This window comes from Sphaerodactylus townsendi, linkage group LG15, assembly GCF_021028975.2.
Source record: "Sphaerodactylus townsendi isolate TG3544 linkage group LG15, MPM_Stown_v2.3, whole genome shotgun sequence".
Lineage (NCBI taxonomy): Eukaryota > Metazoa > Chordata > Lepidosauria > Squamata > Sphaerodactylidae > Sphaerodactylus > Sphaerodactylus townsendi.
The window spans coordinates 2,197,539-2,225,029 of NC_059439.1; the positions used below are offsets into that span (position 1 = coordinate 2,197,539).

The following is a 27,491-nucleotide window of genomic DNA, read 5'->3' on the forward strand; positions in this document are numbered from 1 at the left end:
AACCTGCGAGAACCTGCTGTATCCCACCTCTGGGTGCAGGGCTCTGTCCTGCTAGAAGGCAAACGTTCTTTTCATGCCTTCGCGTGAGGACCCCCCAGCCCCGCCCTCTTTGAGGAGCAAACCAACAGGGAAAGGTCTGCGGCACCCTCTGACTTTGGTGTCCAAGAGGCAGGGCAGGAACTGGGCTCACGTCGTCTTGCAAGTTGGCTCCAGCGCACCCACTGTTGCTGACAGCGGAATCAGAAGTGATTTTATTCCATTTCTGATCTTGGTTTTAAATAAAGATGGAACTGTGTTTTATTTCTGTATAAGTTAGGTAGGAGCAAACTGTATTAGACAGAAAGTAGGAATTATAGCTATCTTTTGTATTTGCGTCTGCATGGCACCTCCTTGGCTCAAGGCAGGAATCCACCCCTGCTCCACCTGGGCAGGTCCCTTTCAGTGCACCCAGGTAAAAACCCTGAATGGACGTTGACAAAAGGGACCCCGGAAGAAGCGCCTCCATCTGCCTAATCCCACCAGCAGGCAGATAAGGGTGCCGTCATCATCAAGTTTTGTTCTCTGACCCCAAGCACCCAAAGGACTCCTTTGTGTTCTTCCCGCCAGTGCCTACGTCATCGCCTCACCCTGCCTCTGCCGCGAAATTCAAGAAGGGGCTGCCCACTGGACTCTGATTGGTTCCCATGTATTGCAGATATACGATTGGTTACTATGTATTTTGTGAATGAATGGTTGTAGGCTGTCCTGTATTCCCCCGGACTCCCGGGTGGGAGAAAGTGCATATAAGCTGTTGTAAAACTGCTAGGCAGCGCAGTTGCCGTGGTGCGGAGGTGCTGACACGTAGGTCAGCATCTCAATAAAACCTTTTAATACTTCACTACACTCGCTGTGTTGGGCCCCGTTCCTGTTCCCCTGCGCTGCTGAGAGCTGGTTGGTCTGGAGCAGGGGTAGGGAACCTGCGGCTCTCCAGATGTTCAGGAACTACAATTCCCATCAGCCTCTGTCAGCATGGCCAATTGGCCATGCTGGTAGGGGCTGATGGGAATTGTAGTTCCTGAACATCTGGAGAGCCGCAGGTTCCCTACCCCTGGTCTGGAGCTATTAAAAGTTACCAGGACTGGTTCAAGTCTAATTGGCACAAAGGGCAGCAAAGAAAGCTGGCCTGTCAGTTTGAGAGGCAGTAAACAGGGACATGTGTGCCTGAGAAGGGAGGCCAGGCTGGTGTGTTTGCGCCCCCGAGTGCCTCCGGTCAGAGTCTCCCCGAGACCAGGCAGGCGCTCACGTGAACAGGCCCTGGGGAGCCATCGGGCTCGGCTGCTCAGAACAGTTTGTAACCAGAGGCCTCCCTCAGAAGTCAAAGAGGGCAGCGTTGTTGGCCACAGACTATGAGTCAGGCTGTGCTATAGGCAATTGATCCCTCTTCACCCCCCTGCAACCTCTCGATCAATACAATTGTTACACATTAACTCTCCTGTTTCGGCCTGGCTGGGCAAGGGGCAACCTCTCACAAAGTGCTTGCAGACGTGCCACAACCAAGAGGGATCTCTTGCAGAGAAGGGCAACAAGGATGATTGAGGGACTGGAGCACCTTCCTTATGAGGAGAGGCTGCAGCATTTGGGACTCTTTAGTTTGGAGAGGAGGCGTCTGAGGGGGGATATGATTGAAGTCTATACAATTATGCATGGGGTAGAAAATGTTGACAGAGAGACATTTTTCTCTCTTTCTCACAATACTAGAACCAGGGGGCATCCATTGAAAATGCTGGGGGGAAGAATTAGGACTAATAAAAGGAAACACTTCTTCACGCAACGTGTGATTGGTGTTTGGAATATGCTGCCACAGGAGGTGGTGATGGCCACTAACCTGGATAGCTTTAAAAGGGGCTTGGACAGATTTATGGAGGAGAAGTCGATCTATGGCCACCAATCTTGATCCTCCTTGATCTCAGATTGCAAATGCCTTAGCAGACCAGGTGCTCAGGAGCAGCAGCTGCAGAAGGCCATTGCTTTCACCTCCTGCCTGTGAGCTCCCAAAGGCACCTGGTGGGCCACTGCGAGTAGCAGAGTAGATGGACTCTGATCTGATCCAGCAGGCTCGTTCTTATGTTCTTACGGATCGACTGCCTTCAGCACACAGCCTGGTACATTGTCTGTGGTGGACCCAAAGCTCCAACATACTGGGTCTTCCCTGTTCTCTTGCAATCACTGCCTAGCTAGGGACCACGGGCACAGTTTGTGCCGCGGGTGGGGGAAGGAAGGGCTTTAAAAACAGAGCAGAGCAATTTAGCAATGGCATTCCCCTTCTGTGCAGAAGAGCCGACCTGGTTTTACCCAGCACCTCTTGCTTTACTCTGCCCGCTCCATCTTTGCCTGAGGCTTCCCCGCTATCCAGACTCTGCTGGGGAAGATGCACACGTGTCTGCGATCTGCGCTCGCATGGTGATGCTCATATGGCAGGCAGTCAAAGCTGGGGAGATACCAGCTTGTTGTGTTTCACTTCCGTTAAGCAATTGTGCCTCCCCAAATTCATGTTGGCCGAAGATTCCAGCAGGAGGGTTGGGTGAACAATCAAACACTCAGAATGACAGAATGTGTTTTTGTGGCGCCATAAAAAGCAAATGGAGTTGTTTGGGCAAAAGCTTTCACGGACGACAGCACAAGTCTTCAGATGCTGCATCAGTATGTCCACGGATGCCGACTGAGCGTCCAGCGCATGCAGCATGCAGCATGTGGTGAAGCCCCCTGTGGGCCAAGAAAGCTTTTGCCGGGCTCCCTTTTGTGTCCGCACAGGGCTCTCAGCTTAAACAATTACTACCATTCCCTCTTTGTCCCTCCCCACTAAGAAAAGGAGCGATTCATATCGCATCATCCCTTGTGGTGCACAAGGAGTTTGTACTTTGAACAAGGGCATTTTCAGCCCCAACCATTTCAGCATGTTATCAAGCAGTGACTGAGATGGAATGACAGCTGTTGCCCAGTAGGAAACCAGCAGAGGATCAGAGTGTGAATGCTGTCACAGCTTCCCAATAAATAAAAAGCTGGAGGGGGTGGGTGGGGAGACCAGCAGAGGTTTAGCTTTAAGTGATGCACATAGGGGCAAAAAATCCAAACTTCACATACACGCTACAGGGGTCAGTGCTATCAGTCACAGACTAGGAAAGGGATTTGGGCGTCTTAGTTGATAGTTCCAAGGGAATGTCAACTCAATGCATGGCAGCTGTGAAAAAGGCAAACTCTATGCTGGGGATAATTAGGAAAGGAGTTGATAATAAAACTGCAAAGATTGTCATGCCCTTATATAAAGCAGTGGTGCGACCGCACTTGGAGTACTGTGTCCAGTTCTGGTCGCCACATCTCAAAAAGGATATTGAGGAGATAGAAAAAGTGCAGAGAAGGGCAACGAGGATGATTGAGGGACTGGAGCGCCTTCCTTATGAGGAGAGGCTGTAGCGTTTGGGACTCTTTAGTTTGGAGAGGAGACGTCTGAGGGGGGATATGATGGAAGTCTATAAAATGATGCATGGGATAGAAAATGTTGACAGAGAGACATTTTTCTCTCTTTCTCACAATACTAGAACCAGGGGGCATCCATTGAAAATGCGGGGGGAGGGGGGAAGAATTAGGACTAATAAAAGGAAACACTTCTTCACGCAACGTGTGATTGGTGTTTGGAATATGCTGCCACAGGAGGTGGTGATGGCCACTAACCTGGATAGCTTTAAAAGGGGCTTGGACAGATTTATGGAGGAGAAGTCGATCTCTGGCTCCCATTCTTGATCCTCCTTGATCTCAGATTGCAAATGCCTTAGCAGACCAGGTGCTCGGGAGCAGCAGCAGCTGCAGAAGGCCCTTGCTTTCACATCCTGCCTGTGAGCTCCCGAAGGCACCTGTTGGGCCATTGCGAGTAGCAGAGTGCTGGACTAGATGGACTCTGGTCTGATCCAGCAGGCTCGTTCTTATGTTCTTAAGTGAATGGCAAGCTGGTTCCAGCCCTTCTTCAATTGGCAAGGAGAACACCACCACCACCTCAACTCACGCTGTTAATATTTCCCAGGACAGGAGGTGGCCACACGCCCTCCATGTACGCCTGAACATTTGCAGTAACTAGAGACTCATCCCACTGTAGCTGCACCAGATAACAACTTGTCGCATCAAAATGGTCGCATGGCATCACTCATGGGTCCGCCAGGTAAAGGTGGAACCTTTTGGTTTGGATACTCCCACTCCCAGCGGAGAACGTGGAAAGGGAGGGAGGGAAGGAAAAGGGCAGAAGGGATCATTTGTGGGAGGGTGCAAGTCAGGTCCAACTCAAGCTCAACAGTATAATAATTCATTAGCTAAACTGAGGCATGTTTTGACCAGGGCGGAGTCTCCTTCTGTTCAGGGGCCTGTCAGGTTCTGGAAGGCTGTGAAAGCAAAACGCGGGAGGCGGGGCGAACAGGAGGCTGCCTTTGGCAAGCAAGCAGCCCGATTGAGGCCACACGTTTCAGCATCTTGGCCGGGGGTGAAGTAGACACTGTCCATGGACTTGACGGAGGGGTCAACACCGAAGTAGTTGTACGGCCGAAGGAAGAAGCCGACCCCGTTGCCCACAGTTGTTGTGGTGGGGATATCTTCCGCATGAGGCACGTGCAAGAAGCCAACGGAGATCCAAGCCACAAGATCCTGGAGGGGAAGACAGAGAAGAATATTTTGTCAACAAGCGACCGCTCTAGGCCCTGGAGAGCCGCAGGTTGCAGACCCCTGCTCTAGGCCCTTCCAACTCTAAGATTCTATGATCCGAGCCACACTGTAGTCATTTGTGCAGCTGGTGCCTACCGAGATATGAGCAAGGCCTTGGAATGATGCCTCTCCCACAATGTGGCCTATGTCCTGCGCAGCATCATTCTGAAAGAGGCAGTCTTGGCTAGCTTCCTAAAGACCTGGAGGAACCAAGACAAGAAGTCCCACAGAGGTAAAGCCACCACTGACAAGGCCCTGCTTCTTGGAAATGGCAATGCAGACTCTGATAAGAATGCTGTGTAAATCACAACATCTCCAGGAGGCCTCAGGAGAGAAGCTGCTCAGTGGGTATCTGATTCTGGTCCGGATCTTGTCCAGCTGCCCTCTCCCTCAGTGGTGGGATTCAGCAGGTTTGCACCACTTCGGCAGAATAGGTTGTTAAAACAGTGCTTGTAAACAACCAATTGTTAGTGGGGCGCTGTGTGGTTTCTGGGCTGCATGGCCGTGTTCTAGCAGCATTCTCTCCTGACGTTTCGCCTGCATCTGTGACTGGCATCTTCAGAGGATCTGATAGTAGGAAAGGAAAGCAAGTGGAGTATATATACCTGTGAGTAAAGGTCAATAGGTGAGAGGGCATCTGAATAGGAGTGGCCTGGTAAGTGAGTAACAATGAAGTGTAGCATGTGAATAACAATGGAGATAGCAAGGTCATTCGGTGAGGGCATCTGAATAGAAGTAGTCTGGCCTTTGTTCCTTTTGATTGTTTATTGTCTATAGTCATCCTGTGTTTGTGTGGAGCTGATTAGTCACTGTCTTGACTCTAGTGTTTTTCAAAACTGTCCGCCAAATTCTGTTCATTTTCATGGTTTCTTCCTTTCTGTTGAAATTGTCCATGTGCTTGTGGATTTCAGTGGCTTCTCTGTGTAGTCTGACATAGTGGTTGTCAGAGTGGTCCAGAATTTCTGTGTTTTCAAATAATATTCTGTGTCTAGGTTGGTTTATTATGTGTTCTGCTATTGCTGATTTTTCTGGCTGAAATAATGTGCAGTGCCTTTCATGTTCTTTAATTCGTGCCTGAGTGCTGCGTTTGGTGGCTAACCAGTTGTTAAATTATTTGAATCCCACCACTTCTCTCCCTCCATCCCTGCTTTCGGGCTGTCTCTTCAGATGTTTCCTCACTATCTGTCTTTAAGGGGTGCCTGCCTCCTGCCCCCCTCCCCCTCCAGTCCATGCTCAACAAATCTGGGGAGCGGTTTGGTAACCCAGTTCTTCTTCCAACTCCAACTCCACAAGCAGGTGACCCCTGACCTGGCTTTGCTCACTGGATGAGTTGACTTTCCTCTTGGGGTTTTTTTTGGGGGGGGGCACGTAATGAGCCCCAGAGAGTAGCCACCAGCACTCACCTCATTACTGATAGTCTCATTGTCTATGAAGTCGGCAAAGACCACCAAGGGATCCCAAGGGTCATTCTGGTTATAAATGCAGGTGCTGGTCATCTCTTCCTCTTTCCGCTTGGTGACGGCCACCTTGTACCTGAAGAGTATTGGTAATGAGAAAACTAGGGGGAGATGCTGAAGGGGGAATGGAAGCAGAATCTATGCCCTAGACAAAACAAGGCAAAAGGGACCCAGCTTGGTCATGCACACGCACGCACGCATGAACGCACACACACATAAGAACATAAGAACATAAGAACATAAGAACGAGCCTGCTGGATCAGACCAGAGTCCATCTAGTCCAGCACTCTGCTACTCGCAGTGGCCCACCAGGTGCCTTTGGGAGCTCACAGGCAGGATGTGAAAGCAATGGCCTTCTGCTGCTGCTGCTCCCGAGCACCTGGTCTGCTAAGGCATTTGCAATCTGAGATCAAGGAGGATCAAGATTGGTAGCCAGAGATCGACTTCTCCTCCATAAATCTGTCCAAGCCCTTTTTAAAGCTATCCAGGTTAGCAACCATCACCACCTCCTGTGGCAGCATATTCCAAACACCAATCACACGTTGCGTGAAGAAGTGTTTCCTTTTATTAGTCCTCATTCTTCCCCCCAGCATTTTCAATGGATGCCCCCAGGTTCTAGTATTGTGAGAAAGAGAGAAAAATGTCTCTCTGTCAACATTTTCTACCCCATGCATCATTTTATAGACTTCCATCATATCCCCCCTCAGACGTCTCCTCTCCAAACTAAAGAGCCCCAAATGCTGCAGCCTCTCCTCATAAGGAAGGTGCTCCAATCCTTCAATCATCCTCGTTGCCCTTCTCTGCACTTTTTCTATCTCTTCGATATCCTTTTTGAGATGTGGCGACCAAAACCGCTGTTTTGTATTAACCGCTGTTTTAAATGGGGAGCTAGTAATTTATTTATATTGAATTTTAACTGTTTAGTTTTGATTGTACTTAGTCGCTTGTGATTTAACCTTGTTGTACGCCGCCCAGAGCCCTTCGGGGATAGGGCGGGTTATAAAACTAAACAATAAATAAAATAAATAAATAAATAATAAATAAATAAATAAATAAAACTGAACACAGGACTCCAAGTGCGGTCGCACCACGGCTTTATATAAGGGCATGACAATCCTTGCAGTTTTATTATCAACTCCTTTCCTAATTATCCCCAGCAGAGAGTTTGCCTTTTTCACACACACACACACAGAGCCCAACTAAGTCACCTTAAAGTGAAATCTGCCCCCCACAAAAAGTGACTTCAACACCCCTGGCCTAATGGATGAACCCATCAAGCATCTGATGAAAAAAAGATCTGAATCAAGCAAGCTTCTGCCCGAATAAATTTGACCCTGAAGGTGAGCTGGACCTTACAGCAAGGCAGGGGCGTACCTGCCCAGAGGGACATGGGGTGCTGCATGTCTCCGGGCACCACCCATCTGATCACATGGGAGCCCCCCTGCAAAATCGCCCCCACACACTGAAGCAGCCAGTAGGGTGCAGCAAGCCGTGAGCTGAGCCAGGAGCCTGCCAAATCTTCTGGGTGCCCCCTGGCCCAGCCCCACCAGAGGAAAAGACTGAGGGAAGACGAGGCAGGGAGGTGGCTGGCCACCAATGGAGGTTGAGCGGGGAAGGGGGGGCAGCAGCAGCAATTGAAGGGGACAGCAACTGCAGGGGGTGCACTCACCAGGACGGGGGACGTAAAAATCAGGCCTTGCCCCTGGGCGCTATTTTCTGCTAGTATGCCTCTGGGCAATCCCCCTATCTCCATATCCCACTTCCCCTGGACCAGGGGTCTGCAACGTGTGGCTCTCCAGATGTTCATGGACTACAATTCCCATCAGCCCCTGCCAGCATGGCCCATTGTAGTCCATGAACATCTGGAGAGTGGCAGGTTGCAGATCCCTGCCCAGGACAATTATTTTTCATTTTTTAAAAAATTATGCTTGTTCTGATTCTATATTAAATGCATACAGCACCAAGGAGAAGAAGAGGGGGAAGAGCCCTTCGGAGGAGGGCAGTATATAAATATAATACATAAGTAAGTAAGTAAGTAAGAAAACTCACACAGTTTGTTTTGCAACTTAACATTCCAAATCGAAGTCTGAACATTGTTTATGCTACAGGGAGCCTCTTTCCATCCATGAAGACCTGTTGTTGCAGCAGCTCCAGCTGGGATTGGCCATGCTGGCAGGGGCTGATGGGATTTGCAGTCCACGAACATCTGGAGAGCCGCAGGTTGCAGACCCCTGCGGTGCTGTGTGGAACTTCCCAGAGTCTGCGTGGAACTGAGCCACCAGACCACCCTTGTCTGCGTGGCACCAATACGTGGCTGCACACCTGCATGGCTTATATTATTTATGTATTTATTTATTTTTCAAACTTATATACCACCCAATCCCCAAAGGGCTCTGGGAACGCTGTCTGCCTCAGATCGCTGAGGAACGCTGTCTGCCTCAGAAGGTCAGAGAAGTTCCCCGACTTCTATCATTCTACAGAATGTACAAAACAGGGGGACTCCTCCTGAACGAAATAAGATTCGAATGTATTGACGCATTTATTGTATACAACATCCTGCTTTTATCGCATTGTCTCCTGCCTTTATAATTCCACTTGAGTTTCCGTGAGAAAGGCAGGCTATAAATAAAGTCAGTAAATAAATTTTAAAAATGGAAGTTGGTTTCAGGTGACTGGCATAAGGCAGACTCAACCTTCCATCCTTCTGAGGTTGGCAAAATGAGTATCCAGCTTGCTGGGGGGAAAGACGACAGGGGAAGGCCGTGGCAAACCACCTATGAACATAGTCTACCTAGTAAATGTCGTGATGTGACATCACCCCATCAGTAATGACCCAGTGCTTTACATAAATAAATAATTCCAGCACCTGCTACCTCTCCATATTCATTCAATACTTTTTTTTCTTTTAAGATAATCTGGGATCAGTCCTACTGCATCTGTGTATGGTTCTCCAGTTGCACAGTGGCAGATAGGAAGGCGCTCCCAAGGGTGATCACTACTGCTCAGAGGATTATCGACTGCCCTCTCCCCTCCTTGGAAGAACTCTACAATTCCCGAAGCCTAAAGAAAGCCAAAAATATTCTGAGAGACCCGTCTCATCCAGCACACTTTCTTTTTGAACTGTTGCCATCTGGCAGACGATACAGGTCTATCAAAACTAGGACAAAGAGGCTTAGAGACAGCTTCTACTCTAGAGCTGTGGCTATGCTGAACTCCGCGGCTTCGTGTTGATGTGTTTGGGGCTGTCTAGGGATGGGTGGAGGGAGGGGAAAGTGAGGATGGGGTATGAGTCTGAAATTGTGTGCATCGAGGAATGCTGCTGTAAATTTCGTTGTGCGTGCACAATGACAGTAAAATGCTTATGCTTATGCTTTTCTAGTATGACAGCCACATTGTCAGTGAAGAAGTTCGAGACATGCCTTTGATTAGCAATTAAAGGACTTTCCCTTTTGACTTTTGGTGCAATGCTTAGGACAGGGGTGGCCAACTAATGGTGGTCCAGATGTTCATGGACTTCAATTCCCATCAGCTGAGAGAGCTCCAAGAAGCTGTGACTAGCCCAAGGTCACCCAACTGGCATGTGTGGGAGTGTGCAGGCTAATCTGAATTCCCCAGAGAAGCCTCCACAGCTCAGTCGGCAGAGCTGGGAATCAAACCCGGTTCCTCCAGATCAGAGTGCACCTGCTCTTAACCACTATGCCACTGATGCTGAGCAGGATGGCCCTTCTCCGTAAGGCAACAGAGCGCTCCCAGTGGCCACTCACCTGCCCCAGCTGATTGACTTCTCCATGGTGCTTGCTTCAGGCAGGTGCTCGCCTGCGAAGCTGACGACCTGGATGCGGTAGCTGCGCTGATGACCCCATTGGTTCTCCTTGCTTGTGGTGAAGTGCAGGTACCGCGGGGCTTTGCCATCAAGCAGGAAGGCAGCTTCCTCCTCCTTGTCCAGGACCCGGCTGGTGAGTACTGGCCGCTGGATCTGGTGTTTGGGGCTCCAAGGCACCTGCACGGTTTCAAACGCCATATCAAGAGCCACGAGGGAGTTCTTGGTCCCTAAAAACCAAAAAAAAGTGTGAGTTTTGTGCTTACTGCCCAGCTATCTTGGGGGACAGGCAGAGGTGGGATCCAGCAGGTTCTCACAGGTTCCCGAGAGTAGGTTACTAATTCTTTGTGTGTGCCGAGAGGGGGTTACTAATTGGTGATTTTGCCACGTGATTTTGGCCTTAGTTACGCCCCTCCTCTCAGCAGTAGCGCGCAGAACTTGAAGCAGTCTAGCAGGAGGTGCACCGGCGTGTGTGGCAGCCTGCGCCTGCGTGCATTCGTTTCCCGCCCAAGGACCGGCGCAGCGGCTGCGTCCTTGCCACAGCCCCGCCCAGGAATGCCCCGCCCCTGGAATGCCCGCCCCCGCCCCCGTCATGCCCCATTCAGCCCCATTGGCGCTACGCAGTTTGAATCCCACAGTTTGAATCCCACCACCATGGGAACCTGTTACTAAAATTTTTGGATCCCACCACTGGGGACAGGCCCTCCTCGCTGCAAGCGGACTCATATCTCCGTCTCACAGGACCCTTCATTTTAACAGGATGGGTGTACATGTAACCTCTCTCTGTGGGTTCTGTGGGGCAGAACTTGGGAGGAGTTGCAAAGAACTAAATTTAAAACAAAATGGTTTACTTTCTTAATAAATAACACTTTTAACATTAACATTTAACATTAACAATTTACGGTCCTGTCCAGGTTGCATTTCAAGTCCTTATATTTACAGTCTACTGATCATGCCAAGTCAAATTCTTCTTTGCTGGTGGTTGGCGTATGAAGACTTCAGAGACTTGGGCCGTTTCCACACGGCCAAGTTGGGGGGTGCGTCGGCGTATACAACGCTGACACACACACCCCGGGACCGTTCGTGCGAACGGTCCCGGTCGGTAGGAAACGACGGCGCAGCGCTTGGCTGGCATTAAGCCCGATCGGCTGATACTTTCCCTCACGGTGACCTTCCAGCGCATCCCACCCCAGGCCAGGGGACACGCCCCCTGCCCTGCATGACAGCTCTGGGAATTGCATGGTACGATAATCCCCAGGCCTGGAGCAAGGCGCTTGAAGGTGCGCCCAGGGAAGATGCGTCAGCCGGGGAGGGGGGGGGATGGCGCCTTCCAGCCACTGTTTCCAGAAAACCTAAGCAGAGGGGCGAGGTTTGGGGCTCATGGCCCTGCCCTTCAGGGGGGGGGGGGGGAGTAGAAGTGGTCGCGGCTCACGATGCAGCTATGCCCCCCCCTATCTGAACAGCTCCCTAGGGAGACTGGCCCGTTTTACCCATCCCACAGGAGCACTGCTCAAATGACCGATGCACAGAAAGGGCCTTGGTGAACGGGATTCAAGATGATGAAGGTCCCCAAAAGAATTCCCATCAACTACATACACAGAAAGCCCTTAAACAAGGTGTTAAGCGCTTATAAAGAAGTAAATCAAGGTCCCTCCAACTTCATGAGTTTTTGCAGACTCCTGCTGCTTTGAGTCTCCACCCTTTCTGGGTCAACCCATTCTGAACAGAGGGGTTACATATACAAGACACTATAACAATAACTACACCTTGGTGTACAAAAGCTCAATACTATAAACAAATGATTTACAATTGTTCCAATTGATTTGTAATTGTGACAGTCCCAATTTTCACTTCTTCTAATGATACATCCAGGGATATTTAAGTCCAACAGGTAAAGTAACAAGAACTTTTAAGCAGTTGCTTATAGAGGCTTAGAGGTTGTAAATAGAACCTGCTGACATAAGAGAACAGCTTTAGGTCTTTGAGAAGAGCCTGCAATAGAAATACTACTTTATTTCAGGCTATTGACAATATCCAATTGGCTTGACAAAGAAATATGAAATAAAACCTAATCCGGAGGTTTTATAGCCTCGAAGCCTCTCTAAGCCTCTACATAAATGTCTTGTTACTTTACCTGTTAGATTTAAATATCCTTGGATGTATCATTGGACCCTTGACAGGAAGATCACCTTGATGAGGAAGGGGGGGGGGGTCCAAGTGCCAAGTGTCATTCTGGCACTGCTCAAAATGGCGCCTTTGCGCGGGGCAGTGGGAAAGCCCGGGGGAACACAACCCTCGCGCTAAAAAGGTCCTGGACCAGACGAAACGGATGTCATTTTAAAAGTGGGGAAACAGCTACGGCTACCCAGTTAATACTTTATGACTACTGTGTTTTCTTTTACAATGGTCCAGAGCGGGCCAATTTGTACTGATGTGGAGCTGGAGAATTAGAGGGTGATTTACCTCAGGATACAGGTACAGGACAGAAATGAAACTTAGGGCCAGGTTCCCAAAATCTGACGCCTCTCCAAAGAGCCATTCTACTTGCAGCATAGAAAGCATGATTACTGTCCTGAAACAGGTGACAAGCACAGCTTAACCTATACCTTGGTGGTTCCTGCCTGTTCCCTGCTGTGACTCATGCTATGTTGGTTCCTCCCTTGGTGGGCCACCTGGTGTGTTGGTTCCTCTTCATTTCCATGAGCAAGGAAGCTGGTGGCATGGACAGGCAAGGGGGAGGCTGGGACGGAGATCATGAGGGGAGGAGCTCACCTCCCTTTCTGTGGATTTCTGTGGAAATATCTAGACCAAGGTCACTACTGCTGCATCAGCCTTTCTTTTGGGGCTGTGTCCTTGTAAAGCTCCAGAATTTGGATTCAGAATATTTTTTGCTTGCAGAATTTACAAGCAGATGCTTCCTCTTGCTTGGATCTTTCAAATTCTTCCACTTGGATCTTTCTAACTCTTCACTGCTCACACCATTTGCTGTCTTCTTGAAAGGACGTTGTCTTTACGATTCCCTACCTGAGAGCCCCGGGGCTTCTCCTACAGCATCTGGTTTGGCTCATTTGCTTGAGTCATCTGGAGCTGCTCCTCAACAGTCTTGTTGTTGGTGTCTGTTTTCTGCTACTGACACCTGGGGGAAGGGGTCTAGATCTTGTGGGGTGAGTCGGGGGAAATGGGCAATGATAGAAAGATATGACAAGAATGAACGAACCAAATTGGCACACTAACTTGGACTTATGTGTATATTACAATTGTAATAAATGATTCAAACAACATTTGTACAAAGTTATTTTTTCAATTATTTTTCATATAAATAACACAAATTATACTAATCCTAACCCTATTCTAGTATCTTATTAATGAAAGTAATAAAGTGCAATACATTTATATAAAGTGCCAGCATCAATAAAACATAGTCAATGTACAATTTTCATCATTTCATTTGTAAAGTGTGTATTCAAAAGTCCATATGAGACTACAAAATGTTCAATTCCAAGGGAAATTTTATGTTTCCATTTTCATGTGATTCCAAATGGAACTTCACAACAGAGCTAATATATCCTGTGCCTTGCGTCCATACATGGATGGTACATTGAAACTGAGAATCCTGTATAGAATCGCACCACGCGTCTGAATGCGTTTTCGAAGGTCTCTTCCTCAGTATACTGATTCTCAATAGCTTGATTTCATCCTGGGGTTAACATTTTTATACAGTGTCATCCTTCCCCTAGGATACTAGAAGAGGGTTAGTATTAGTGTAATCGTGTTATCATTTATATGAAAAATAATTGAAAAAATAATTTTGTACAAATGTTGTTTGAATCATTTATTACAATTGTAATATACACATAAGTCCAAGTTAGTGTGCCAATTTGGTTCATTCATTCTTGTCATATTACACTTGGCACGCTAGTTCTATTCTTGTTCAATAATAGAAAGAGTCAGACTACCTGCAAATCATAATGGGAGTTGCAGAAACACAGCATTCTATTTGTATTGCTGTCTCAGAACTGGATTTTATAGACTTTGGGGGTTTTTAGGCTACACAGCTCTATTGTAAGTGGATGTCAAAGTGGATTTGGAGGCAGACTAGGGCCTCTTCCGCACTTGCAAAATAATGCGTTTTCACAACAGTTTACAAGTGGATTTTGCTATTCCGCACAGCTTCAAAGAGCACTGAAAGCAGTTTGAAAGTGCATTATTCTGCATGTGCAGAATGAGCCTGAGAAGGGAATGTGCAGCCCCTCATACCTACAGCATATATAAGCCACATACTCAGAATGGGATTCGACCCAGAGAAATTGGAGACTCAAAAAAAGAAACAGCAGAAGGCTGCAGAGCTCATGTAGTTTGGAGGAGACAAGGCTACCAGACTTGGACCTTGATTTGTATAAGCCCTTAACACCTTGTTAAGGTAACTGCAATGTTGTTGGGAACTACTGGGAAGGTAGTTGTTTATTTTTGCTATGTTGTAAATGTTTGAGTTTATTGTTTCAGGGGTTCTTTTTATGTTTGTAATGGGTGAGAGTTCTCCTGGAAACCTTCATCATGTTGAATCCTGTTCATCAAGCCCTTGGAGTCTTCAGGAGCCAACCCACTTGCAAAGAAGAATTGGACTTGGCAGGATCAGTAGACCGTAAATATAAGAACTTGAAAATGCAACCTGAACAGGACCTTGAAGTGTGATGTTAAATATTGATGTTATGTGTTAAGAAAGTAAACCATTTTGTTTTTAAAATTGGTTGTTGAAAACTCATTCCAAGTTCTGCCCCACAGAACCCACAGATAGAGGTTACACATGCATGGTTAAGGGGCTGTCTGTGGCCTCCTGAGAAGCGGAAAGAGGACTTACCTTCAACGTCCAAGTCTACTTTGTAGTTCATCAAATGACTGTGCATCGTGCCGAGCGTGTGCTCCCCAACCCTGTTCCCGTAGGCCTTTCCCTTGCCGGTGAAGAAGGAGGAGCTGATGTATCCCGTGGCATGGACCTTGACCTCAATAGCGCCGTTCTGATAGAAAACAAAATCCCAGACGTAATCATAGTTGATGAGGGTGGAGATAGCCCTTAAGACCAGAGCGGAGTTGGCTAGCCCCCCATAATAAAAAGAGCCCATATTGGAGAAGTGGCGACGCAGAGGCACCCCCATGTCATGCTCAAAGATGCAGAAAGAGTTCTTGTGTAGTTTGGGGGCATTGGACTCTATCAAGTAGTGTCGGTCCACGTAGGTGGCCGTATAGGGGCAGTCCACGCCCTTCACCAGTTCAAAAGAAAACTTCCCGATGCCAAGGCTGCCATCCATGTACCTGGTTACCATCCCACCTGGACAGTCGGACCCATACGTGGCCAGGGCTTCCTGCAAACTCAGCTCATAGACGATTCTCTCGGTGCCAAACCTGATGTCAAAGAGGCGTGGCCCCGTGTTCACATTCATCCCAAAGGCAAAACTCCACGACTGGTAGGCAACATGGCTTCCTGTGAGGCTGTAGCGTTTCCCTTGGGGCTCAAACTGCAGAGGGCCTGCCGGAGCGGAAGGTGGCAGCGGTGGCGGCTTCATGGATGCGAAATCACCCTCCGGCTGGATCCTCTTCACCCTGACCTCCTTTACAAGTCTGTCCTTGTAGTCCTTCTCCAGTTGCGCAAGGTCCTGATAATACTGGCCATTGTAGAACACACTCTTCACTTTCCACTGGGAGAGGTCCAAGCCGCTATGATCTACCAGGATCTCCAAACCAACCGGGTAGATGAAATAGCCACTGCCAAACACATTCTGGAAAAGGACAAACCAAGTAGCTCTGTCTCCAGATTCAAGGCCTCGGGGGGCCGTGGTCAGAGTCGTCAAGTTCATCTCTGGGTACTCACAGCATTCTTTGAGGAAGGTGGGGGCCTCGGAGAGCTCACGAAAAATAAACAAGTCAATATCCCGGTACTCCTTCTCAGTCACCGGTCTGCTGTGATATGGCATACACTTGGAAACTTTGCAAAGGAATTTGATGTCTCGGTGAGTAGTAGCTTCAGATTTAGGAGAGGACCTGCCAGGGTTAAGTGACGTTTGGATCCGGCTGGCCTCCAAAGAAAACCACCGCCAACGCCTGCCGAGGGGGTCGAATCCTTCCATGGTCCAGGAAGCCCAGCGCCTCTGCTTTCACAGGGAGGAACACGTCCAGGTAGTAAATGCAGTTATCAGCTGGTTCTGCATGAAAGGCATCTTGGAGATGGACACCAAGATTTCCCTTGAGGTATGTCACCACTTGAGTCATCTCTTCGGCTGTCAAGTCAGCAAATATCTTGCTCTTTTCACTGTTTATGCTCTCAAGAGAGCTCTCTAGCTCCGAGCAGTCACAAGTTGTGACCTTCTCCTTTTTAGTCAACAAAACACAAACCAGAGCAAAAACAGTGGCCAGGGCCAGGATCAGGAGAATGACAACCGTTTTCATGTTCATCGCAGTGGTAGTGGCGGCGATTGTCGCAGGGGCGCCTCAAACAACTCTGGTTTTGATTTCCTTGCTGCAAACAGCCTGGGAAACGGAGAGCCCAGTCGTGGCCGTGAGCCACGCTGGAGGAGGAAGCTGCGCTGGAATACCAAAGGGGTTTGCAGCAAGCCATAAAAGGAAGCCTTTCTTTCGGCTTCTCTCGGTCTCTCAGCCTTGCAGGATTCCCAGTCAACTGCCAGCCCTGCTTTTTTGCCCAGACGGATGGACCTCTGTGGGAAAGGCAACGCCCAAATGAAGCGCAGACCCTCGGAGGGAACTCTGTTGGGTGAGGTTTCTGGCCAACTGCTGTAATATGATCCATCGCTGGTTGAAGATGGAGGAGGCGGCAGTACTCACTCGGTAGAAACGGCTCTCGATTCAGGCTGTTCCAAAGCTTCTCTTGACCCCAGAAATACAGATTTGATTTTGTTCTCATCCTCATGACCCTGTGCTCCACTTAAGTTTCAGCAACCTTTGCCACTGGGTAGTGCTTCTGTATCCCTGGGGAGTCCTAATCAAGAGACAATACACTTTGATATGAGGGATATGTCTATGTCAGGGATATGAGGGATATGAGGGATATGTCTATGTCAGGGGTCTGCAACCTGTGGCTCTCCAGATGTTCATGGACTACAATTCCCATCAGCCCCTGCCAGCATGGCCAATGGGTCATGCTGGCAGGGGCTGATGGGAATTGTAATCCATGAACATCTGGAGAGCCACAGGTTGCAGACTCTTGGTCTATGTCATGGTTAGCAGGGTCACCCAGCTGACATGTGTGGGAGTGCACAGGCTAATCTGAATTCCCCAGATAAGCCTCCACAGCTCAAGCGGCAGAGCGAGGAATTAAACCCAGTTCCTCCAGATTAGAATGCACCTGCTCTTAACCACATTGAAAGTGATGCTGTTTCAGGGTGGGGGATAATCCACCCCAAAACAGCATCACTTTCAGTGTTGTTTAACTGGGGACCCCAGATTCTCCCTTTAAGGTGGATTTAAAAGGAGAATTTGGGCTCTCTAGTTTAAACACCATTGAAAGTGATGCTGTTTGGATGTGGATTCCAGCATCACAGGGGCTGCCGGGGGGGGGGGGGGGCTCAGATTTTGCACCGGGCTCCATTTTCCCTCTATGCCTCTGCCCAGAGGGGAGGGCAGAAGGAACTGCCAGCTGCCCGCTGGGAGCCCAGCTGGTGGGGGGGCAGGGGAAAGCAGGGCGGGGGAGTCTGCTGTCCCTGGCCTTGGAGAGCTGCTTTATAAGCGCTAGGCCGGGGACGGGCCTTGGGGAGGCGTGGCCATGCCCTAGAAGCGGGTGGGGGTGTGGCCTCACCCCCGACCCCCCCCTAAAAATCTATATCTACATCCCTGGCCAGAGGAGCCCCCATGGCCGGTTGATGCCCTCAGTAGACTGAGGTGCCCCAAGCAGGTGGTGAACCGGCCCCAGATATAATGAAGGAGAAGCAGCTTTGGAGGGTGGACTCCATGACATTCTATTCCACTGAGTTTCCTCCCCAGATTCTGCCTCCAAATCTCAGAGAATTCACCCAGTTGGCAATTCTAAGTCCAGGACCTGCTGGCTGAAGCTACAGGGCAAGAGCTAAATATTTCACATCTCTGTCGTCTATTAAGCAACGCCACGCATTTATGTTAGCACGCCTCAACAGCTTCCCATCAGTGGTTACTTCGGGGAGATCCCTCCAAATTCCCAAGCAACAGAGACTATGCCGTTGCGGATGTGGATCTCCTGAAACCATATCTCATATCCTCCTGGAATGTCATCTTCATAGTAACCTGCGCATGATTTTAATCCACCCTTTGTTGCTTCCAAGCCTTAATCACTCTGAATTCCAGACCACTCGCTTTTTGTTAAGAGATTGTAGTCCATAGGAGCCGCAGTGACGTAGGAGGTTAAGAGCTCGTGTATCTAACCTGGAGGAACCGGGTTTGATTCCCAGCTCTGCTGCCTGAGCTGTGGAGGCTTATCTGGGGAATTCAGATTAGCCGGTGCACTCCCACACACGCCAGCTGGGTGACCTTGGGCTAGTCACAGCTTCTCGGAGCTCTCTTAACCCCACCCACCTCACAGGGTGTTTGTTGTGTGGGGGGAAGGGCAAGGAGATTGTCAGCCCCCTTTGAGTCTCCTACAGGAGAGAAAAGGGGGATATAAATCCAAACTCCTCCTCCTCCTCCTCCTCCTCCTCTTCTTCTTCTTCTTCTTCTTCTTCTTCTTCTTCTTCTTCTTCATTGATTACCTTGGCAATGGCTAAGTTCTTGGAAAACATTTTAAATACCAATATTTAAATGTTCTGAATTGTAAATATATTTGCAGTTTTGTAAATGTTAAATGTTAAATGCTCTGAACTGTAAATATATTTGCAGTTTTGAGCTCCCAGAGGCACCTGGTGGGCCACTGCGAGTAGAAGAGTGCTGGACTAGATGGACTCTGGTCTGATCCAGCAGGCTCGTTCGTATGTTCTTATGTATGCCATTAAAGGTTGAATTGAATTGACTTGCTGGCTGGCAGCTCCCTCCATCAGCCTTAATATTCTTGCTTGCTTGTCTTTCTGGACTGTAGTCTTAGTTCTGAAGCGACAGGACTTTTATCCCCATTCCTCTTAATTATAGACTGTTTTCTTGGGCAAAGCTCATGGAAGCCCCAAGGAAAACAACAGAAATATAAAAATTCTTACGAAATTTATTGACCAATAATCCCAAGGACTCACAAATTACCCTGCTTCCCATTGTAATTGGGAATTGGAATGGAGATAGAAGTCCTGAATCCAGCAGTTTTGCAGTGGCAGAGGGTCTGGCTGGAGTCCTGTGTGGGGTAGGCCAACTCCAGGGGCACTCTTGGGGACTTGGCGGTTGGGGGAGTTGGCAGAGGAAGGAGTTTGGGAAGAACAGGGAATACTGCAGCCGGGGTGTAATCAGTGGTGGGATCCAAACATTTTAGTAACAGGTTCCCTCGCCAGCCCCCCTCAGCAAAGGGGGCAGAGGCGTACCTAGGCAAACCTGAGCCCTGGCCAAAACCTGACTTGGATGCCCCCCCATGGGCAGCCACCCCACCTCGACCCCCAAAATGTTTTTTGCACCAGGTCATTTCTAAATCATTGTCACATTATAGAAAATGCCCCAACTCACAAATCTGAACACAGCAATGGTGAAACACACAGGTTCATTGATAGAGACTGGTGAGATAAAAGGTACGAAAGGCTGAGAATCAATCAATTGCAGTAACTGAAAGGAATTAACCCAGTTCAGGGAATTACATTATTAGTCACAATTGCTATATGGAACCTCCACGTTCAAAGGCAGGATGCCTCTCGGGGAGGCGAGGGCGTAGAGATGGAAAAGCACACCCACTTAGTAACACCCTCTCGGCACACACAAATAATTAGTAACCCACTCTCGGGAACTGGTGAGAACCTGCTGGATCCCACCTCTGGGTGTAATGTCTGCTGGAAGAGAAGGACTTTATGCTGTTTTCTGCCTCAACCTACAGAGGGGGTTTTACTAGATAGCCAGTGGATAGATAGGGACCTAGGAATTGACACCTTTACTCTATCATGCTGGTTCTATCCCCTTGATGTTAGACTGATACTCTTAGGGACTTCCTTCCACCTTCTTCTCGAGACTTCTCCATCGTACTTTCACCACGCCTAGAGGGAGGATGGGTGCTCCGTGCATCCATCACCATCCAGCTTGATTAGGAGAGATTAGTGAACCTCTCTACCTACCTTTCTATCCAGAATGGAGTTCACTAATAAATATGTAACCCCCATGCTCAGAAAGGGTTGACCCAGTAAGGGGTGGAGACTCAAAGCAGCAAGAGGCTGCAGCAGACCTCATGTAGTTTGGAGGAGACAAGGCTACCAGACTTGGACCTTGATTTGTATAAGCCCTTAACACCTTTTATTTATTTATTTATAATTGGTTTTATATACCGCCCCTCCCCTGAAGGGCTCTGGGTGGTGAACAACACAATAAAACAATAGTTTGTTTGTTTGTTTGTTTTATTTTGTTTATTTTATTTTATTTTATTTTAGGCTTTTGTACCGCCCCATCCCAGAAGAACTCTGTGCCTCAGTTACAATAAAAACCCCATTCAAAGAGCAACAATCAGCCAGTATTATATTGGCATCCAATCATAAAAACAGAACTTCATAGATCCACCCTGGAAAGAGTAGGCAGAGAAGCTAGAAGAGAGCAGAATGCCTGCTAGAAAGGGGGAGGGGGCATCAGGTGCCAATAAAGCCCCCTCCCACTCCGGCGGTTGGAAATCCCCCACCTCCCCCCTGCGGCCCAGCCAGAGGATCTCCGTCTTTGATGGATTCAGTTTTAACCTTGGCCCCTTCCACACACGCAAAAGAATGCGTTTTCAAACCACTTTCACAACTGTTTGCAAGTGGATTTTGCTATTCCGCACAGCTTCAAAGAGCACTGAAAACAGTTTGAAAGTGCATTATTTTGCATGTGCAGAATGAGCCCTTGTTAAGGCAACTGCAATGTGTTAGGAACTATTGTATTGTATTATTTGTATATTTATAAACCACCCTCCTGAGAGGAGGCCTCAGAATTGTGAACAAACTAGGTAGAGAGGCAGTTGTTTATTTTTGCTATATTTATAGATGTTGGAATTTATTGTTTCAAGGGTTTTCTTTTTGTGTTTATGATAGGTACAGGAGAGTTCTCCTAGAAGCCTTCATCACTTCTTCAAGATCCTAATTTCATCAAGCCCTTGGAGTCTTCAGGAGCCAACCCACTTGCAAAGAAGAACTGGACTTGGCAGTATCAGTAGACTGTAAATATAAGGACTTGAAAATGCAACCTGAACGGGACCTTGAAGTGTGATGTTAAATGTTGATGTTTAATGTTGTATGTTAAGAAAGTAAACCATTTTGCTGTTTTTTAAATTTGTTGTTGCAAACTCATTCCAAGTTCTGCCCCACAGAACCCACAGATAGCGGTTACAAATACTCTTTTTATTAGATTAGAAACTACAACCGACTCCGACTTTCTTTTGTGCTAGCTCGCACGCACATGGGATCCTCACACGCACGCACACGAGGCCAGGCTTCTGCTCTGCTCTGCTCAACGTGAACAGGAATAATCTCCACTACCAGGAGATATTATTCCAACAATGTCCACCCACTTAGAGTCCCCCTGCCATTTTCTCGAGGGAAATGGATCTCTGCAGCCTGGAGGTCAGTCACCATTCCAGGAGGAACCAGGTCCAATCTAAGAACTCCATCACTCTAAATGGGGCACCACAGTTATAACAAAGATTGGGGAATTGGGCTATGATAGTGACTCTCTGAACATGCTAACCCTTACTGAGACATTTGCCCTCATCAAAGAGCGGCTACTAGCAAGGGATTATCAACAACTGCAGAGCTTGGCCAACAAATCCTGCTCGCCAATGAACGTGGCAATTCCATTTGTGCAGGGAAGCCAAGCCTACTATATTTACAGCGCTTACTGGCCCTATATATAGAAGGGCCACCATGCTACTTCGATTTAACATTATGCCATCCCATCCATAGAGGGAGGGCTAGAGGGTCTACCCAAGCGATAAGAGGCTTTGCCCCTGCAGTCCAGGCCAGTTGCCTTCCACTGCGCACATCCTCCTCCCCTGCCCACTTAACCAGAATCCAAGATCCAACTTATTGCTACAAGTCGGCAGCTCTATAGAAACCCTGACAGAGCTTGCTAAAGCAAATGGTATGCTCTTAAACTGTAATGACCCTGGACTGTCATCTACTTAGAGCATGAAGTTTCTGGCCGAGGTTTGCGAACTGAACTGATGATCCAGTGTGAAGTTTTATCTAGTCATTTTAACTGTCTTTATATTGTATGTTCTGTATGCCAATAAAGGCTTATTGAAATCTAAGGTCGATCATCTTAGCCTGGCTCTTTGCTCCACTGGGCTGCCGCTTGCCAAATTATTCTCTGGTAAGGAGCGGAGATCTTTTTTCGTCGGTCTGAGGGGCTGACTGTTTCCTGGCCGGCTCCCAGATTCAGCTGGAAAGCGTGACATGATATTGTGAAGAAGAAGAGGAAGAGGAAGAAGAAGAAGAAGAAGAAGAAGAAGAAGAAGAAGAAGAAGAAGAAGAAGAAGAAGAAGAAGAAGAAGAAGAAGAAGAAGAAGAAGAAGAAGAAGAGGAGGAGGAGGAGGAGGAGGAGGAAGAGGAGGAGGAGTTTGGATTTATATCCCCCTTTTCTCTCCTGTAGGAGACTCAAAGGGGCTGACAATCTCCTTGCCCTTCCCCCCTCACAACAAACACCCTGTGAGGTAGGTGGGGCTGAGAGAGCTCCGAGAAGCTGTGACTAGCCTAAGGTCACCCAGCTGGTGTGTGTGGGAGTGCACAGGCTAATCTGAATTCCCCAGAGAAGCCTCCACAGCTCAGGCGGCTGAGCTGGGAATCAAACCCGGTTCCTCCAGATTAGATACACGAGCTCTTAACCTCCCACGCCACTGCTGCACCCCAGATTCCCCCAGGCTTCAGAAAAGGGACAGGAGAAGAAGGGCTGCAGCAGCCAGGGCTGCCTTTCCTCTGCCTTGGAAGTGCTCAAAATTGCCTTCCATTCCTCTCTGGCCCCCAACCCTCACTCCCCATCGGTCCAGGATGGACTAATGCCATGGTCTTCCCCAGTTACAGCCTCCTAGTACCCACTATCCAGTGGTGGGATCCAAAAATTTTAGTAACAGGTTCCCATGGTGGTGGGATTCAAACTGTGGTGTAGCGCCAATGGGGCTGGGTGGGGCACGACGGGGGCGGGGGCGGGCATTCCAGGGGCAGGGCATTGCTGGGTGGGACTGTGGCAAGGACGCAGCCGCTGCACCGGTCCTTGGGCGGGAAACAAATGCACGCAGGTGCAGGCTGCCACACACGCACCTCCTGCTAGACTGCTTCAAGTTCTGCGCGCTGCTGCTGAGAGGAGGGGAGTAACTAAGGCCAAAATCCCATGGCGAAATCACCAATTAGTAACCCCCTCTCGGCACACACAAATAACCTACTCTCGGGAGCCTGTGAGAACCTGCTGGATCCCACCTCTGCCACTCTGCCCCTGAGTCTTTGCCTGACTTGGCTGTGGTAAGTCTGCTCCCAACCTGCCCAGCCCAGGTGATCAGGGCTGTCTGGGTGGCCAAAATGAATGAGTGGAGATTCTATGGTTTGAGTTGTTGTTGCTTCTGCTGTTTTGCAGGCCCTGGCTGGGTCTGTCACAAACAAACTGACCCTGGAGGGTGACAGTGGCTCCAAGCACAGAGAGACTCACTATCCACTCACCATAAGCCGCGGGGTCACCTCTTTAAAAGCCACGGGGGTCCTGGACGCTCCCCACATCTCCGGCGCTCACTGCGCGGCTGCCAGGGATTTACCTCTCTCCCGCCTCCTGGCTGCGCGGCAAATTGGCATCGCTGAGAGCAACTTTTAAAAAAAACCCGCCCAGTGCAGCGGGGTTGTGAAGACACCTCAGCTGTTTAGCCCGGCTGATTAAGCGCTGTGGCCAGCAGCTCACGGCCAATCAGCGGGAACAGGAGCGCCATCTTGTTAAGTAGGGATGTCCCCGTCTAAAGAGGTCTGCAATAATAGTGATAAGCGTGGGCTGCGATGTCGACATCCAGTCGAAGTCTGCGTCTTCCGCGATCTCCAACTTGTTCAAAGCCGATGCCGAGCAAATGGAAAATGTCGGTAGCCCGGCCGGTGAGGAAATTACAAGAGAGCGTCGCGTCGCGAGCTGGCTTCTGCTTTCCACTTCCAAACGCCTGCTGGTGGCGTGTCTCCACAGAAAGCGCAGCCAGCGATTTACTGCTGACGTCAGCATGTGCCGACGTCTTAATAGAGGGCTGTTAAGCCTGCTTTGATGGCGTTCGCACGCACGCTTCGTCGCGAACCTATCGCAAGCAAACCTCTTCCCAGCCAATCACACTGGAGACCCGCCCTCGGCTGGCCGCCACTTTCTCGTAACTCATGACGCACACGTTCGATGGCCAATCGGAGCGCTCCATTCCCCTCATTGCAACGGAACTCCCGCTCTTTGCTGCCCGCGTTATTTCAAGAATTGCAAACGTGTGGGGAACAAATGTCTCCGTGGTCAGAAGCCACGGAGGCTTTTCATTGCGGGGTCGCAGCGGCGTTGCAGTTTAGTGAGGTAAGTGGGTAGTGGCCCTGTAAGTGACCCAGAATCTGGACTGTGGTGGCAGTACTGGACTTGGAGCTGCTGGCCCAGATGATGACAGAAGGTCTGGGCTTAGGCCAGGTGATCCCACTTTGCAGCTGCTCCATCCTAGGAAGGCTGGGTGGGGGCTTGAACAGGGACACCCTTATAGCTAGAACCATAGAGAGGGGAGTGTGTTTTGCTTTGTCGATCTCCTGTAATCCAGGATGTCTTGTGTTCCCCACTATATAATGTTTATTTTGATGCAGTATGCAAAGGCTAAAATCCTAAGCACACCTATGTTTATGTCTTTACTTCATCCATTCGGTGCTTTTCTTCCTAATGGGTACCCAAAACAGCTTGTGTCAATCTCCTATTTTCAATTTTAGCCTCCCGACAAACTTGTGAGGGAGATGAGGCTGAGGGCATGCAACTGATCCAAAGTCACCCAGCAAGGTAAGAACATAAGAACTTAAGAACTAGCCTGCTGGATCAGACCAGAGTCCATCTAGTCCAGCACTCTGCTACTCACAGTGGCCCACCAGGTGCCTTTGGGAGCTCTCAGGCAGGAGGTGAAAGCAATGGCCTTCAGCTGCTGCTGCTGCTCCTGAGCACCTGGTCTGCTCAGGCATTTGTAATCTGAGATCAAGGAGGATCAAGATTGGTAGCAATCTGCTACTTTTCATTAACATAGCTTATTACTATTATGTGCATAACCTATTCATGATTGCCACCCTGGGGGTCCTGGACTTCAACCTGTTACCTAGCAGCCTAAATTTAGCTTCCAGAACCTCCCGGTTACATTTCCCAATGTTGTTGGTGCCAATGTGGACCACAATTGCTGACTCCACCCCAGCACTGTCTAAAAGTCTATCTAGACATAGTGTGACATCCGCAACCTTTCACGATCCTCTGAAGATGCCAATCACAGATGCAGGCAAAACGTCAGGAGAGAATGCTGCCAGAACACGGCCATGCAGCCCGGAAACCACACAGCACCCAAGTCACCCAGCAAGCTTCCAAAGTAGAGGTGGGATTTGAACATGGGCCTCTCACCCGGCACAAATACAAGTAGAGAGGGTTTGTGGTTCCGATAAGCCCCCTCAAGAAGTCAGATCCAGCCCCTGGGCTGCATGTTTGACACCATGCTGGCTTTAGTGAGTAAGGCCCCTTGAGCTCAGCAGGACTTACTTCTGAGTTTAAAAAAACCTACTTAGGATTGCACTGCAAATCTCTCCACCCCTCTCCAATTGGACTGCCTGAGTTTTCTCCCCTCCCCCCTTTCTGTTTGCTTTTTTTTTTACAGCCAGGCTGGTGAAGAATTCTAAAGATCTTGAAAACGTGCATATTTTATAATGTTGTGTAGTTGGTATTAATGTTAACAAAATTCCCTGGCACAGATGCCACTTACACTGAGTGCCACTTCCTCCCTCCCTCCCTCCCTCCCTCCCTCCCTCCCTCCCTCCCTCCCTCCCTCCCTCCCTCCCTTCCTTCCTTCCTTCCTTCCTTCCTTCCTTCCTTCCTTCCTTCCTTCCTTCCTTCCTTCCTTCCTTCCTTCCTCCTTTCCTTCCTTTTTTCCTTCCTTCCTTCCTTCCTTCCTTCCTTCCTTCCTTCCTTCCTTCCTTCCCTGGCACAGATGCCACTTACACTGAGTGCCCCTTCCTTCCTTCCTTCCTTCCTTCCTTCCTTCCTTCCTTCCTTCCTTCCTTCCTTCCTTCCTTCCTTCCTTCCTTCTCCACAGCATTATTGTGGTGTATTCTTGCATCTTCTAAGATTTCCTTGGCTTTTTGCCAATCTTTCACAAACCTCCTTTGCTCTGAAGGTTTGGGAAAGATTGTAGTAAAACCCAAGTGCCTGCTGTTAGAGTGGCGAGGTCACAGTCTGAGTGCTGAGGTCACAGTCACACTGACTCCACAACCCTTTCGTGCACTCCCCCCCCACACATGGGTTGCACTGGTAATCATTTGGAAGATATATTGAATTTAGCTCAACAACAGAGAGATGCAGGAAAGGAGGTTCCAGGGCAGAATGTAATTATCTTCATCTTGTTGAACCTGCTAGAAAGCTTTGAAAAACAAAATCAGATACAGGATTAATTGATTTAATTGCAAAAGCTAGCATGAGTTGTACCAACTAGAATGACTAGGATGAGAAAACAAATTTTATAAGGCAGTTCATTCAGGTGAACTGCATCCAAATTTATGGCACAGATGCCTACAACATGGGTAAAACAAAGCTATAAGCCAACTTGAAAACAAGAATTTAGCAAAAGGTATGGAAATAATCAAATGTGCTGATCCAGTGAAGTGTGTGTGCTATATGAAAGCAAAGAGGACTGGACCAAGTTTTAGAAAGCAAGGCACATGCCAACCAAAACACCGCCCCCACCAAATTAATGCACAGTGATATCTGTGGCCCCATAAAACTCAAACACCATGTGGAAATAAACACATGCTAAACTTCATTGATGACTATTCAAAACATACCACAAACTATCTGATTGGCGAGAAAGGCACTGGAAATACGTAAGGCATATGTGGCAGCAGTCAGCAACAGATTCCAAATACAGCCACTAACAATGCAGGTGGATAATGGAGGAGAATACATGAAAAATTAGAGGGACAATTACTTAACTGAGCAAGGAACAGAACGCCAAGTTACAGTGCTATGCTCCTTGAGGTAGAACTATCTGACTGGGAGAAGCTGTCAACACTGAAACCAACCTAAAAAACAGATTGTCTAATGAGGGTCCAAGCAGCACTCTGTTTGAGCTATGGTATGGGCACAGATCCAGTTTTAAGCATCTAATAATGTCTGGATCAAAGGCCTACACTTACATCTCCCCCCAAAACAACAAC

General features: G+C 48.7%; 1 protein-coding gene across 1 annotated transcript; it reads right to left on the minus strand.

The window, feature by feature from the left end:
• Nucleotides 1-3,857: 3,857 nt before the first annotated feature.
• Nucleotides 3,858-16,718, minus strand: LOC125444856 (membrane primary amine oxidase-like). Its single transcript, XM_048517583.1, is given in 5 exon segments — nucleotides 3,858-4,665; nucleotides 6,126-6,255; nucleotides 9,944-10,229; nucleotides 14,858-16,050; nucleotides 16,052-16,718. Coding segments are annotated over 5 exon segments (2,289 nt in total). The 5' UTR covers nucleotides 16,447-16,718; the 3' UTR covers nucleotides 3,858-4,380.
• Between the last annotated feature and the right edge of the window lie 10,773 nt (nucleotides 16,719-27,491).